Source organism: Hypanus sabinus, chromosome 2 (assembly GCF_030144855.1).
Source record: "Hypanus sabinus isolate sHypSab1 chromosome 2, sHypSab1.hap1, whole genome shotgun sequence".
Classification (NCBI taxonomy): Eukaryota; Metazoa; Chordata; class Chondrichthyes; order Myliobatiformes; family Dasyatidae; genus Hypanus; species Hypanus sabinus.
In genome coordinates this window covers 156,048,858-156,064,673 of record NC_082707.1, presented here as the reverse complement: position 1 = coordinate 156,064,673, position 15,816 = coordinate 156,048,858, and the positions used below count along the sequence as shown (strand labels likewise).

General features: G+C 39.9%; 1 protein-coding gene across 2 annotated transcripts in view; it reads right to left on the bottom strand.

The window, feature by feature from the left end:
- Nucleotides 1-15,816, bottom strand: part of slc35f4 (solute carrier family 35 member F4) — a 140,523-nt gene that overhangs the window by 23,862 nt on the left and 100,845 nt on the right. For both annotated transcript variants that reach the window (XM_059957364.1, XM_059957372.1), the window contains exons 2-4: nucleotides 15,209-15,506; nucleotides 14,225-14,444; nucleotides 164-289 (exon numbers count right to left, since the gene is read on the bottom strand). In XM_059957364.1, the coding sequence (XP_059813347.1) occupies nucleotides 164-289; nucleotides 14,225-14,444; nucleotides 15,209-15,506 (644 nt within the window). The remainder of the gene's footprint in view (nucleotides 1-163; nucleotides 290-14,224; nucleotides 14,445-15,208; nucleotides 15,507-15,816) is intronic.

The window sequence follows — 15,816 nt, the reverse complement described above, 5'->3', positions numbered from 1 at the left end:
TTTCGAAATAAAGCAAAGTTAGAGCTAGAAAAACAATTCGTAGAGTGTGTATATATCGTCATAGTATCATTCATACTCAGTGCTGAGTTAAACGATGAAACAAATTATTAGAGCGATTTAACCCACACTTAGAAAGTTGATAGGTTGGTGTTGGTGTATTTACCTTGTATAATGCTGACGTGGATGCAGATCCAACAGCCAGTGCGACTCCCATGATTGAATCACCGTGGAAACCATCTGCATATGCCATCATTACAATTCCAGTAATTGCCATGATTACAGCAACTATCTAGTGTCAAACAAATGGGGGAGAGAGAATAAGAGAAATAAAAATGTTTTAAACATTCTCTCAAATTTTCTTCATGATTAAAGTAAACAACTCTCAAGTGTATCAGGTTATCAAGCAGAAGAACTTTTAATGTAATTTTGCCTTGTCTTCAAATTTTTCTATAATCCCCATGCAGATGCCAATTTTAGTTAGTGACAGTACATTAGTGTAAACAGACATTACACATGAATGGATTTTATTAATTAAACAGCCAATTTCAATTTATAGATCTACTTTCAAAATTTTTAGTGTTTGACAGAAAGGAAAAATAATGTTCCTACTGTTTTCTCCAGAGATGTGAAAATGATCTAGATATTACAAGATTAAAGAAACCAAGACGGTAGACATTTGGCACAGTTTCAAGACAGGATGTTATATCTGTTTAAAGTATTATACAGGAAATTATTGGTTCACATCCAGGAATTTCTCTACTTATTTCTTGATGAACATTTCCTGGTGACAAATCTTGTTAAACTCCTGGCAGAGTTTTGCAACTAATAAGCATGAATATGGGCGGTACAGTAGAGCATCGGTTAGCGTAATGTTTTACAGCGCCACGATTCTTGTGCTGTCTATAAGGAGTTTGTACGTTCTCCCAGTGATAGGATGCTCCAGTTCAAAAAAAGTAAAGGTGAGAAGGTTAATTAGACACATGGATGCAATTGGGCTGGAAAGGTTTGTTACCATGATCTATCTCAAAATTTTTTAAAAAGGGGTGCAACGATAGCATAGCAGTTAACACGACACTATTACAGCTCAGGGCATCAGAGTTTGGAGTTCATTTCCGGCGCTGTCTATACGTTCTCTTTGTGATCATAATTATTCCCTCCGGGTGCTCCATTTTCTTCCCACAGTCCGAAGACATACCAGTTAGTAAGTTAATTGGTCATTGTAAACTGTCCTGTGATTAGGCTAGTGTTAAACAGGTGGGTTGCTGGGTGGCACGGCTCATTAGGCTGGAAGGACCTGCTCTGCGCTGGATCTCCGAATAAATCCCTTGTAATCGTTTCTTTCCAAAGTTACACTAAATAAAATCAAACTTGTGGAATCATTACTGCTTTAGCATTCAGAGAGTATTAAAAAAAACAAATGCTTTATTCTGGTATCTTTTGCTCCAGAGAGATGTGTAATATTGAAAATGCTATTGCATTAATGTGTAATTTTATGAAAAACTACTCTGCATTTCAGCTCACTGTAAAAATGCTCTTTACCGATCTGTTGACCAAAAGACGAGGGAATGTCAGAGTAGCAATAGAGGAGCTTGATGTGCCTCAGTCAGCTAAAATGAGAATAGACTGTTGTGATTCCTATTTGACTGGCTGTGGTGGTCCTCATTTACTAGCACTGATTTGCTTTAACCTGATCACTCCCAATGGAAACCACCGTTCAGACCAGGCGTGAGTTCTGAGACATGGAAGGACTATTCGATATTCTGAGATTTATCTGATTGCAGTGCATATTGGTCTCTGTCAGGTTTTTGGCATTTTCTTTCTTGTGGCTGATTGTCAGATGGATGACCTGTCATTTATTTGTGTGTGAGTTTGGGGGGGGGGTGCGCGCAGAAAGGGTTTTTGATGCTACTGTCGCTGCTCCTTTTTACAAATGAGGGGGTCGGTAATTGTTATTGTCGATGGTTTTTTTCCTGCAGGGTAAGGTTGGGAAGCTGCTGCTATTGTCGCTGTCTTCTATTTTCCTCAAATGAGGGGTTCGGGAATTGTGTTGTTTCTGTTTTCTCGGCGGGTGATGGGGTTAGGGATTATTATTGGTGCTGGTTTTTTGTGCTGGGAGGGGGTGGTGGTATGTTGCTATTGTCGTTTATTTCTGCGGGGGTGGGAGATTCTGGGGTCTGCTAGTTTCGGGGTTTTTTTTTGTTTGTATTTCCTCACTATCTGGAGAAGACGAATATCAGAATTGTATTGTACATGCATTCTTTGACAATATTGATAACTCATCAGGAAACAATGTGAAAGGAAGTAGAAATATAAATATATAGAATCTCAAGATATGAGGTTAGGTTAACCATGTAGATCATATACAGCATAAGCCTACCACTGGATTAGATATCACTACATAAAAGCAAATGAAGCATTATACTTATGGCACTCGCATGGTTTCATAAAGTATGAAATATATTCAATTGTCTTAGAAATAGATAGGATTCTTATTGAGGAAGATCCACGGTTATCTCATCAAAAACATCTGTGCTATGTAAAATATACGTAAAGTTGCAAAGCTTTTCATGCACATACTGAACAACTCTAGAGTTAGCAAATAGGGTACCTAAAGGAAAACAAAGTTCTATTCCACAGCATACCATTTTATATGCATTGTTGTAGCCATATTGACCAGGAATACAAAAATTACTTGGTAGTATGAAGGACCTGACCATGTCCTATCCATCGTCACACGGAACTGGCCAATGTGATCAGAAAATTCTCTAAAATATTGACACGATTGTAAAGGGTAAATCCTCAACATTGTTTCAAAAGCCTCACTATTTTGAGATACTGAATTTACTATGTTATTACAATTACCTTAAGCAACAAAGGACAATTATGGCAGTAATGCCCTTGAAATATTGCAATAAGAAAATTCATAGATAGTGTTCAATAAGTGCTATCTGTATTAGTTATAAGACAAAACCAATGCAGATAATGCTATCAGATTGTTTTTTTTTTGACTGCTGTTTGTCTCTGTTGTTCTTGGTTAGGTAGATTCATAAGAATCATAACTACAGAACAGAAACAGGCCCTTCAGCCCATCTATGTGCTGAATTATTAACATGCCCGGTCAAGTTGACCTGCACCCAGACTATAGCCCTTCCATGCATGAACCTATCCAATTTCTCTTAAATGTTGAAAATGAACCTGCATCCACCACTTACGCTGGCAGCTTATTTCACACTCCCACCAGTCTTTGAGTAAAGGAGATCCATCTCATGTATTTTCCCTTTCATCCTTAACCCACAAGCTCTAGTTGTAGTCTCACCCAACCTCAGTAAAAGAAGCCTACTTGAAATCACCCTCATAATTTTATACACCTCCATCAAATTTCCCTTCAAATCTTCTACACTCAAGTGATTAAAGTCCTAACCTTCAAGCTTTCCATATAACGCAGGTCCTCATGTTCTGGCAAAATCCTTGTAAATTTTCTCTGCACTCTTTCAATCTTGTTTACATATTTCATATAAGTAGGTGACCAAAACTGCACACAATATTCCAAACTAGGCCTCACCAACATCTTATACAATTTCTACATAACATCTGATCTCCTGCACTCAAAATGTTGATTTCTGAAGGCCAATATACCAAAATATTTCTTTACGACCCTTTCTGTGATACCACTTTCAAGGAATTATCCCAAATCCCTCTGTTCTACCACATACCTCAGTGCCCTACTGCTCACTGTGTAAGACCTACCCAAAAATGAGTTAAGAAGATTTTAATTTTTTTAAAGCATAAGTGACAATATATGAAATAAAATTGAGCGCTATGGTGTCTGAGTAACTTTCCAGTAATTAATTGTTACAACAGTCAGCAATTCAGCCAAGGCTGTCAGAATGATTTATGAACTGTAGATATTTCTCAGAACATGATTTTTTCCCTCTGTTTCAGCATGAATACTAATGTTCACTATTTGTCACTTGTCAGGACTCTGCTTGTATTTCAGTGCACTACACAATCAGAAATGTAATCAATTGGACTGAAGGTCACCACCATTGTTGTGGCTAGAGTTTGATTCTACCCATTACTGTTGAAATGTTCTGGCTCTGAAATCAGGGGAAGTCTGCTTATGCTTAAGTGATGGAGTAGTCATGTCACAAACAAGATAAGGAGCCAGATGGCAGGAGGACAAGTGTGCATTTTATCCCAACATTTAGTGAAAACAGAGCATATGTCTCATAAAATTACAAAAATTAACCTGACCATCCCATGTATGTTTGGAGTAGATCAGCCTCTATTTCAACACAGAAGCTGATTCTGTTCAAGGTAACTTTGAATATATCAGCTGAGAACATCCACATGAGAGTTAGGATTCAAACATGATTCTAAGTGGACAGGTTGGAAATCTCACCCTGCACCAACCAGTGGCGTAAAGCACTGAATTGATTGGCATCACATGACTGACAATATTACTTTATGGCACCTGGCTGCAGGCTCCCAGAATGAAGGAATGAGTACACAACAGGTCACTCCATACAAATGGAAGTCCAAGATACATGAAAGCTTGCAGACATAATTCTGTCATCCAAATTGTTGACATATAACATGAAAAGAAGTGGACCCAATGCTAACCATTGCAAAGAAGTATTAGTAACCAGCAGATAACCAGCAAAGGACCCCTTTATTCCCTTTCTCCTCCACTTTATTCCCATTCTTTCCCTCCTATCAGTCTTCTATCCATGCTAGTATCTTTCCAGTAATAACAGAAGCTTTATCTTGTTAAGCAGCTTCATGTGCAGCACCTTGTCAAAAGCCATCTAAAAATTCAAATAAACAACAGCCACTGACTCTCGTTTGTCTATTCTGCATGTTAATTCCTCAAAGAATTCCAACAGATTTGTCAGGCAAGATTTCCCCTTAAAGAAACCATACTGATTTTGGCCTATTTTAATGACGTGTCTCCAAGTACCCCAAAACTTCATCCCCAATAACTGACTCCAACATCTTCCCAATCACTGATGTCAGGCTAACTGGCCTATAATTTCCTTCCTTCTTAAAGACCGGAGTGATATTTGCAATTTTCCAATATGCAGGAACCATTCCCGAATCTAGTGATCCCCAAAAGTCAAAGATTCAAAGTACATTTATCATCAAATATTTATATAGAATGCAATTTTGAGATTCATTCTCCCACAGACAGCCACGAAACAGAGAAACAACATGGAACCCATCGCAAGAAAACATCAAACATCCATCACACAAAAAAAGAACAATTTATGCAAACGGCAAAAAGTGGGTGAACAACACATAGAATATCTGCATCAAACTAGGAGTATTCAGTTTAGTTCAGTTCAGTGCTGTTAGCCAACTGCTGGCCACAGAGCCAGTCTTTGCCAAGGTGCCCCAGTCCATATCTATCATCCATATCAATAGACAATAGACAGTAGGTGCAGGAATAGGCCATTCAGCCCTTCTAGCCAGCACCGCCATTCACTGTGATCATGGCCGATCATACACAATCAGTACCCCGTTCCTGCCCTCTCCCCATATCCCTTGACCCCGCTATCTATAAGAGCTCTATCTAACTCTCTCTTGAATGCATCCAGAGACTTGGCCTCCACTGCCTTCTGGGGCAGAGCATTCCACATATCCACCACCTTCTGGGTGAAAAAGTTCTTCCGCATCTCCATTCTAAATGGCCTACCCCTTATTCTTAAACTGTGGCCTCTAGTTCTGGACTCACCCATCAGTGGGAACATGCTTCCTGCCTCCAGTGTGTTCAATCCCTTAATAATCTTATATGTTTCAATCAGATCCCCTCTCATCCTTCTAAATTCCAGTATATACAAGCCCAGTCACTCCAATCTTTCAACATATGACAGTCCAGTCATTCCAGGAATTAACCTTGTGAACCTACGCTGCACTCCCTCAATAGCAGGAATGTCCTTCCTCAAATTTGGAGACCAAAATTGCACACAATTGATGGCTGACCAAAATCGCTCAAGAGACGGCAAAAGAAGTGTAACCAGGAACACATGCAACAAGAACCCAAAAGCAAGTCCACAGCCACGAGCCTGGCTGACTAATCCATGCAGCTTGGAAACCAAGGCTGCTGTACTTTCCTTCAACAGCAGACAGCGAGAGGATGAGGAAAACCTGTCAATTGTATACAGACAGTGCCAAACACCCTTCCGGACTCCACTCTTGTCTCATCGACTTCAAACATGTTCAACACCACAACTGGAGAAATGCAATGGAGTCAATCATGAGCTCACGTCCTGCGTCCAGGCTTCCAGACCTCCAGACTGTGCACTCCACTCCCAACCTCACTGAACTCCCTTGAAGGCAGCAAAGTACCAGATTGCCCAATCAGCCCAAAAGCACACCATTAAAATGTAACTCACAGTTTCCAATTGCACACAGCTTAGTAGAAGAATCATATTTGAAAGAAGAAGTAAAAGAAATAGTTTTGTGAACTGTCGGCAGGACATCGCCATTAGTTGTGTTGTTTGCTGGCAGTATCTTGAAGAACTGATTTCTCCACAATCTCTTCAGCTACCTCTTTCAGAACCTTGGGGTGTAGTCCATCTGGTCCAGGTGACTTTAGACCTTTCAGCTTTCCAAGCACCTTCTCCTCAGAACTACACCTACTTCAGTCCCATGACACACTCAAATTTCTGGCAGATTGCCAGTGTCTTGCCTCAGTGAAAACTGACCCAACATGCTTATTAGGTTTTTCCACCATTTCTTTGTCCCCCATTTCTACCTCTCTAGAGTTAATTTTTCAGCAGTCTGATATCCACTATCACCTCTGTTTTACTCTTTTATACAGTATATTTGAAAAATCTTTTATATTATTAGCTAACTAGGTTTCATATTTCAGTTGCTTTTTTAGTTGCCTTCCATTACTTTATAAGAATTTCCCAATCCTCTAAATTCTTGCTAATTTTTAATATATTATATGCAATGTCTTTTACTTTTATGCTACCTTTGATTTCCTTTGTCAGCCACAGTTGCACCATCTTTTCTTTGGAATATTTATTCATCTTGGGGATGTATCAATCCTGTGCCTTCCAAATTACCTCCAGAAACTCCAGCCATTGCTGTTCTGCCATCATCCTTGCTAGTGTCCCCTTCCAATCAACTTTGGCCAGCTCCTCTCTCATGCCTCTGTAATTCCCTTTACTCCACTGGAATACTGACACATCTGACTATATCTTCTCCCTCTCAAATTGCCATGTGAATTCTATATTATGACCACTGCCTCTTGAGGATTCTCTAATCTAACCTTAAACTTTCTAATCAAACCTAGTTCATTATACAACACCCAATCCAGAATTGCCTTTTCCCCTAGTGGGCTCAAGCACAAGCTGCTCTAAAAAGCCATCTCATTGGCATTCCACAAATTCCCTCTCTTGGGATACAGCACCAACCTAATTTTCCCAATCTACCTGCATATTGGAATCCCCCAAGATTACAGTAACATTACCTTCTTTACGTGCCTTTCCTATGTCTTGTAATTTGTAGCCCACATCCTGGCTGTGTTCGAAGGCCTGTATGTAACTCCCATCAGGATCTTTATACCCTTGCAGTTTCTTAACTCTACCCACATGGATTCTATTTCTTCCAATCCTATGTCATCACTTTCTAATGATTTGATTTCATTTTTTCAACAGTTACCCCATCTCGTCTGCCTACCAGCCTGTTCGTTTGATAAAATGCCGGTCCTTGGATGATCATCTACATTATTACATATACTGTATGCATTAAAATATCACACTTTTAGTCCTGTATTCATCACCCTATTCCATTTTCTCCCCGTGTTATATTTCAACTTATCTGACTGACTGCAATTTTGCCCTATCATCTGCCTGCCCTTTCTTACAGTCTCACTACACACTGTATCAACTTGTATACCAACTGCCCCATCCTCAGCCCTGTCTTCCTGCCAATTTAGTTTAAACCAAAGGCTTTAGAAAACCCACCCACAAGGATATTGGTTTTCCCCTTGGGTTAGCTGTAACCCATTCTTTTTTTACAGGTCATACCTTCCAAGAGGATTTCCCAATGATCCAGAAATCTGAAATCCTGCCCTGTACGCCAGTTCCTCAGCCACACATTCATCTGCCATATCATCCTATTCTTACCTCACTGGCATGTGGCACAGGCAGCAATCCAGAGATTACTACCCTGGAGGTCCTGCTTTTCAGCTTTCTACTTAATTCCCTATATTCTTTCTTCAGGACTTCCTACCTACAGCAAGTCATTGGTATCAATATGTACCCCAGTTTCTGGATGCTATTCTTTCTCCATCCCGATCCGAGACATCCCTGATTCTGGCACTTGGGACGCAACATACCATCTGGGTGATTTCTTCACGTCCACAGAATCTCATGTCTGCTCCTCTAACTATGAAATCCCCCATCATTATTGCACTCCTCTTCTCCCTCCTTCCCTCAGAGCCAGACTCAGTACCAGAGACCCAGTTGCTGTAGGTCATTTCCCCCTCCCCTAACAGTATCTAAATCCGTATAGTTGGGAAATGGCCACAGTGGTACTCTGCACTGGCTGCCTAGTCCATTTCCCTCTCCTGACAGTCACCCACAAGCCTCCCTGTAGCTCCTGTCTGTCACCTTCTCATTCTCCCATATGAGCCAAAGGTCACTGAGCTGCAGCTCGATACACTTCATACTGATATAGTTATCTAGGAGACTGATGGTTTCCTGGAGTTCCCACATCTCACACAAAGAACATACCACTACTCCAGCATTCACTCTCAGTGCACTAGCTATGTAACAATAGACAAAGGAAGAGAAAAGTAAACGTATTTGGAACCTCTGCCTGTGCTTGCCCAAGCCTGTTCTCAACGAATCCTGCTGAGTCAAAGCCTGGCCATTCTAACACCAAAGACTACTCTGCTTCTACCTCACTGCTTTTTTATCTGGCCTTTGCTGACTGTCTCAGAGATCATTATGATCGCAGCCTGCCAAGAAGTTCAGGTAGGACTTGTTTGCCTAACATGAAGAACGAGCACAAACCAAAACGGATCTTACACAGTGAGTGGTAGAGTACTGAGGAATACAGTAGGACAGAGGCCTACAAAGCACTCATTACCTGAAAATGACAGCAGAGCTGGAAAGAATCATACAGAAAGCTTTTGGATTCATAAACCAAAGTACTGAGTATAGCAGTTGGGATGTTACGTTGAAATTGTATAAGATGTTGGTGAGGTCTATTATCTGCAGTTTTGGTCACCTACCTACAGGAAAGATGTCATAAAATTCAAAGATTGCAGGGAAAATGTACAAAGATGTTGTCTGGACTTGAGGACCTTATTTATAGGGAAAGGTTGAATAGGTTAGGACTTTATTCCTTTGTGTGTAGGAGAATGCAGGGAGATTTGATAGAGATATACAAAATTATGAGAGGTATACATAGGATAAATGCTTGCAGGCTTTTCCCACTGGGGTTGGAGGAACACCAGGTGAAATGTAGAGTGAGGAACCAGCTGCCAGTGGAAGTGGTGGATGCAGGTTCAATTTCAACATTTAAGAGAAATTTGAATAGGGATGGGGGTGAGGATGGGAATGGGGGCCAACAAGGCTTCCAAATGGGTTGAAAAAGATCACTTCCTTGACTTTTACATTTAAAAGTCATTTCAGTTTACAAATAGGCATTCACACACATTATTAATTCACAGATGCATTAAACAGGTCACCAACATCTACTTAGAAATAGAAATATAATAGAAGGCCATTCATCCCTTGTGCTTGCTTCACTCTTCAATATGACCATCATTGATCATCCAAATTCAGTACTCTGCTCCTACTTTCTCCCTTTATTTGGCTAATCAATATCTTGCCAACCTAACAGGTTACAACAAAACCCTATAGGGGAATAACACACACAAAATGCTGGTGGAACACAGCAGGGCAGGCAGCACCTATAGGGAGAAGTATGGTCGACATTTCGAGCCGAGACCCTTCGTCAGGACTATCAGGACCTGATGTCAAGACCGTCAGGTCCTGACAAAGGGTCTCGGCCCGAAACATCAACAGTGCTTCTCCCTATAGGTGCTGCCTGACCTGCTGCATTCCACCAGCATTTTGTGTGTGTTGCTTGAATTTCCAGCATCTGCAGATTTCCTTGTGTTTGCCCTATAGGGGAGTTGTGGGATAGGCAACAGTAGCTGGCTTTCCTGAAAAACAAGGAAAATGACTCTTCTCATGTAGTTATAGGGTACCAGAAGATGAAACAGTGGCACCTGCTAACCACAAATACTTTCATTCCAACAGCCTTAGATCAGTATGACTCAGTGCACCATCCACGTGCACTGCAGTTATCTGCCTTAGCTACCCCGGCAGCTTCTAGGCCCATGACCTTCATCACCACGAAATAACTGGGCTTCAGGTGCAAATTCTAATCCAAATCACACACCCTTCTGACTTGGAATTACCATTCCTTCATTGACGAGAATGTAGAAATAGTGTAAATGTGTGGTTGAAGATCAGTGGGAACTTGGTGAGCAAAGAGCCTTTTTCCGTGCTTTCTCCCCTCTACAAATCCAAATCAATAGGTGCTGAATTATCAAATCATAAATACAGGATGAAGAGATTTGTACTTTCACGGCCAGTATTGTACTGATGACAACATTATCACAAATAATCATTGCAATAAGCATTCAGTTTGCAGTAATTGACATAATTGCTGTACATTTATGTAAGCCTATTTATTTTGTTGGCAATATAAATACAGATTGACTCTGCTAAAACAAAAATGTCAAAATAAAATCAATTCTAATTACACATTATATTCCAATTGTTCCAAAGAAAATAATCCACAGAATAATAAAACTAAGATTTTAAATGAGGGAATTGCACAGAATAAGTTATTAAACTATTTCTGTCAACATTAATTAGTTGACTGAATATATTGGTTCATTATGAACTCAGTCACAAATATTGTAAAAAAAAAGTTATTGAAATACAATTTTAACTGGTTCAGTTAGCAAATATGGTCATCTTTTGGTCTGCAAAATTGTATTCTTTTGCATATTTCGGCAAGAATACAAAATAGGAAAGAGAGAAAGAAAAATAATTCCGTCAATTTTGTCATTATTTTAAACCAATTGCACTTTTTTTCACTCCATACATCTGCACTTGTATTTCACCACCCCTCCCCCACTCCCTGAGGTTTTTCTTTGTCCCAGCAACTCTCCTTCATAAACCGGTTCCGTTAGGTCAGTTCCCCACACCCTAACTCTCTTCCCTGACCCACTTTTTCACTCGGTCAATATAATCTCCAGCTTCCCAGCTTTTCAAATATTTCTCTTTTCTAATCAAGAGCTTTTTCTTCCTCAATGTACAACACAGCACCAACAATTCTAGCAAATCAGTTATATCCCCCACTGTCCCTGTAATTATCTGGGATTTCAGTACAAAAGCTAAAGAAAAATTATTTTATTTATAACCACAGTACTGCTGTCTCTCTTAAGACCAATTCATAATTGCCATGTTAAGGCTGATGTTTTATTCTAGCAGCACTTGTTGCATTTTTAACACTTCCCAGATTTCTAAGAAACTCTACTTCACACTGTGGTGTGCAAGCTGTGATTCTAATCAAGAGATCCAGCCATGGTCCCCATCCCACAAGCAGGGCTCTGCCATAACTCCCACACATTCCTCAAGCTTTCTCATTGCACAACTGCAACTGGCCTTCAACAAGATTCTTGCTGGGGTAGGCCTAATGCACAGGACAGATGCAATTTTGCTCAACTAACATAGCCCCCATTCCAGAACCAAGCTCATTCTAAACTCTGAATTCAGAGAATGGTAGAACACGCAGAAGAGTACAGGAACAGTCGCTTCAGCCCATAATATCTGTGCCAACCATGAAGCCAGTCCAAATTAATCCCACCTGCCAGCATATGGTCCATATTCCTACTTTTCCTGCCTCTTCATGTTCCTCTCCAAATGCCTCTTAAATGTTGCCATCTGCCTCCACCACTTCCCCAGGCAATGTGTTGCAAACTCCTGCCGCTCCCTGTGTAACCTTCTTACTTGTTCAATTTAATCATGAGTATTAGACAATGGTGGGGTTGAATGTGATGACCCCTGTGGTTAAATGTGTTTGTACATTAAAAACAGCCACGGCAGTGAGACATGTGTGCTGGTTGTTTTATTTCCTGCTACTAGTATTCAAACTGCAGATGATGATGATGATACAGAGACACACTCGGAGGCTGAATACTGCCGTCCAACATTTCCCATATCCCAGCAGCCCTCTTTCAGTGAAGACTGACATTAATACTGAAATCCACCACATCCCCCAGCTACCAACACAGGATGTCAGAGGAACACTATTCAAGCTTTAATGATCTAAAATCTGGTACTAAGCTAAAGGTCTCCTGTGATCTCTCCCCCTTCATATGCCTTCTCTCAGACTAACTACTGCACCGATGCTGTCTCGACATCATCCTCCAAATCCACTGGCAAAACCAAGGCTAGTCAACTTCAGACCATGTCTTCCTCCTGCCAACATCCAAACTATTGAGTTCAAACTCTAATTTCACTCATTTGCTCCAGTAAACTCCTCAAATTCTACCCCTCAAACAAACCCCCTCAAGCTCCACCCATCAAACTCAACCCCACATCTCAATCTCCACCCCACAAACTCAAACTCCCCAAACAAAAAAAAAGTATTCTACCATGATCTCTATCTTGGTAGAAAATTAAAATGAGAACAGAAGTTCAAGTTCAAAAAACAATTTGTGTAGAAACATAGAAAACCTACAGCACAATACAGGCCCTTTGGCCCACAAAGTTGTGCCAAACATGTCCCTACCTTAGAAATTACTAGGCTTACCTATAGCCCTCTATTTTACTAAGCTCCATGTACCTATCTAAAAGTCTCTTAAAAGACCCTATTGTATCCACCTCCAACACTGTTGCCGGCAGCCCATTCCACGCACTCACCACTCTCTGAGTAAAAAACTTACCCCTGACATCTCCTCAGTACCTACTCCCCAGCACCTTAAATCTGTGTCCTCTTGTGGCAACCATTTCAGCCCTGGGAAAAAGCCTCTGACTATCCACACGATCAATACTTCTCATCACCTTGTATACCTCTATCAGATCACCTCTCATCCTCCTTCGCTCCAAGGAGAAAAGGCCAAGTTCACTCAACCTATTCTCACAAGGCATGCTCCCCAATCCAGGTACCATCCTTGTAAATGTGTGTGTATTCAGAAAGACCCTATAGAAAGTGCAATCATTCCAAGAACTTAATGAAATCCCTGGCCAATTACCACTCAAATAAAAGGTATCTGAGTAAGTCTGCTGGTCAGGAGTATGCAGAAACTGTGTGAAAGTGGCGGGGATGATGGAATGCTCCTCCTTGCATATTAATAACCCTATCATGCTATCAAACATTCCCTGCTCCAGCTATAGCAAAGTCTGCAGCCCCTACAATGTTCTCAGCAGCAACTTCAGAAGTAATGGATAAAATAGACATGAGTGGTCTTCAGTCAGAGTGGATCATCTATAGAGGGAAAGGGAAAGAACTATCAGGAGTTTAAATCCTACAAGGGTATTAGGGAATTCAATTTTTAAATAATTAAATAAAGTTAAAACCCAGCATCAGTAATGGTGACCATACCACTAAACTGTAAAAAAACCATCACTAATGTCAATCAGAGAAAGAAATCTTCTATTTCTTCTCCAGGTGATTCAAGACCCAGTGTAATGTGGTTGACTATGATGTTCTAAACTACAGCAGGAGTTTATTAGAGAGTCTGACAGATTTTCCATTAATCAATTTATACTCATCAATAGCTCCACTCTGGATGCAAATTGTCTAATATATCTAAAGGCATAAAACAGGAACGTATTATCAGTATGCTCATAATGCATCTACATCAGAAATAGACTTTTTTTCAGAGCCATCAACTTTCATTGGTAAACCAGACCCACCTCTAAAAGGGCAACTGAATCTCACTGGGGAGTATGTTATTTTCTGTGAAAATCAGTTTTTCGGCAGAATATAATTCTGCATTTTCTTATGCATAATTTCTTCAAATTTTTAACTAGCATTGTGTTAAGTTAATTTGAGTGATCAAGGGAGCATGAGTTCATTTGTCAAATGTTTGTTGATTTTGTAAATGTTAAAGACTGATGCAGTTTTTATTACCTATAGAAATTTGTTTTTATTGAAGTCATAAATCAAAGGTACTTACTCTAACTCCCATGAACTTGTCTTTGAGCACAATCCAAGACAACAGAAAGACAAATGCTTTGTTGCAACAAAAGAGAGCAGAAACATCTGTGGCTGTTAATTTCTTCAAAGCCAGTAAATATAGGTAATTAGTTAATGTCCAGAGGATAGAAAATGGGGCTGTTCTTTTCAGGAAGAGTCTCAGAGTTAGTCCCTCTTCACCAAATATCCTACTGCATTCTCTGCAAACAGGGAAGAGACAGATTTGTATAACAGTAAATTTGTTCTCACTGCATCTATTCAATTAACACTCAAATGCAAGTACCTGCTACATCTAAATGTTTTTGTCTTTCTTTATTTGTTGAATGACTTGGGTAATCCTCATTTATGTTAACATAGTTAATTGGAATGTTCACTTAGGAGAGGTATTATCCGCAAGGGATTTTAATAGCATAATTGTATACAAATTTGTATTGTGGATGTTTTGACATCCAGTCCTGGATGAGGAGAAATTTCCTGTGACTAAACATTACAAAGTCTAAATCTACTGTGTTAGTACTTCACCATAAACTTCATCCCCTTGCCAGAGACTCTACTGTTCCCAGATACGGAAGGAGGGTGAAGCAAACTGTTTGCATCAGATGAGCACTATTGAAAGATCACTTTCATATCATTGTCCCTGGTTCAATCCCTTCTGCTGAAAGCATCAACCATACCTAATAATTCTGTACTTGGCCATAAATCATACCACCCAGATGGCTATGTATCTTCCCCCCACCAAAATCTGTTTTGAAATGCCCTGCACTTTCACTATGTTAAATGTACTGCTTATCTGTAACTGGTATGATCATTGTTCCAATTTGTAAACACAGAAGCAAAATGCGAAAGTGATTATCATCCAAATGTCCTCAAAAATACAATAAAGATTAGCAGCTGATATAATAAGAATTGATTTTACTGTACCTTTTATCTATTTATTTTTAAGAAAAATAAAGGGGATCAGTACCTAATTTTCTTAATTATTGTCCGTCTTTCTTGTGCTGTTGCAAGGTGTCCCGAGTAGTATATAGGAAAAAACATTATGTTCCAATTTGTAGAGAACCAAGTCATAAATAAAGGACAATGGAAGCTCTTGTATGTGACTTTGATAATCTGTGTGGTACCAACCCAGGAGGATGACACAGAAAGAATGACCAGAAAGCCCCAGAAAATCTTGAAGAATGCTGAGGAGCATGATTGACAGCGTGTCTTAGCATTATTATCGGGGTTAAGGTTTTCATTCCGATTCTCTGAAGCTTCTTCTCCTGGAAGTTAAAACAGAAAAAAACTTTGAAATACAACAGAACTGTGTCATCCATTAAAGCATAATGTTTCAATATTACTATAACTAGGAATTCCAAGCACAAGTTCAATAGTCAGTAAAATATGCCCTCCTCCCACACCCTCGCCCCAACACCCATGCTCTGGAACTGCATTTTATAGATTTTTACTTTGAGACACATATATTCTCTCCTGCAAGATCACTAAAGGTCATTGTTTTACTTATTGCTTTTAATATCAACGCACAATCTTATTAAACCTCTTTTCCTGGTCTACTAAAACTCCTCCAGATCT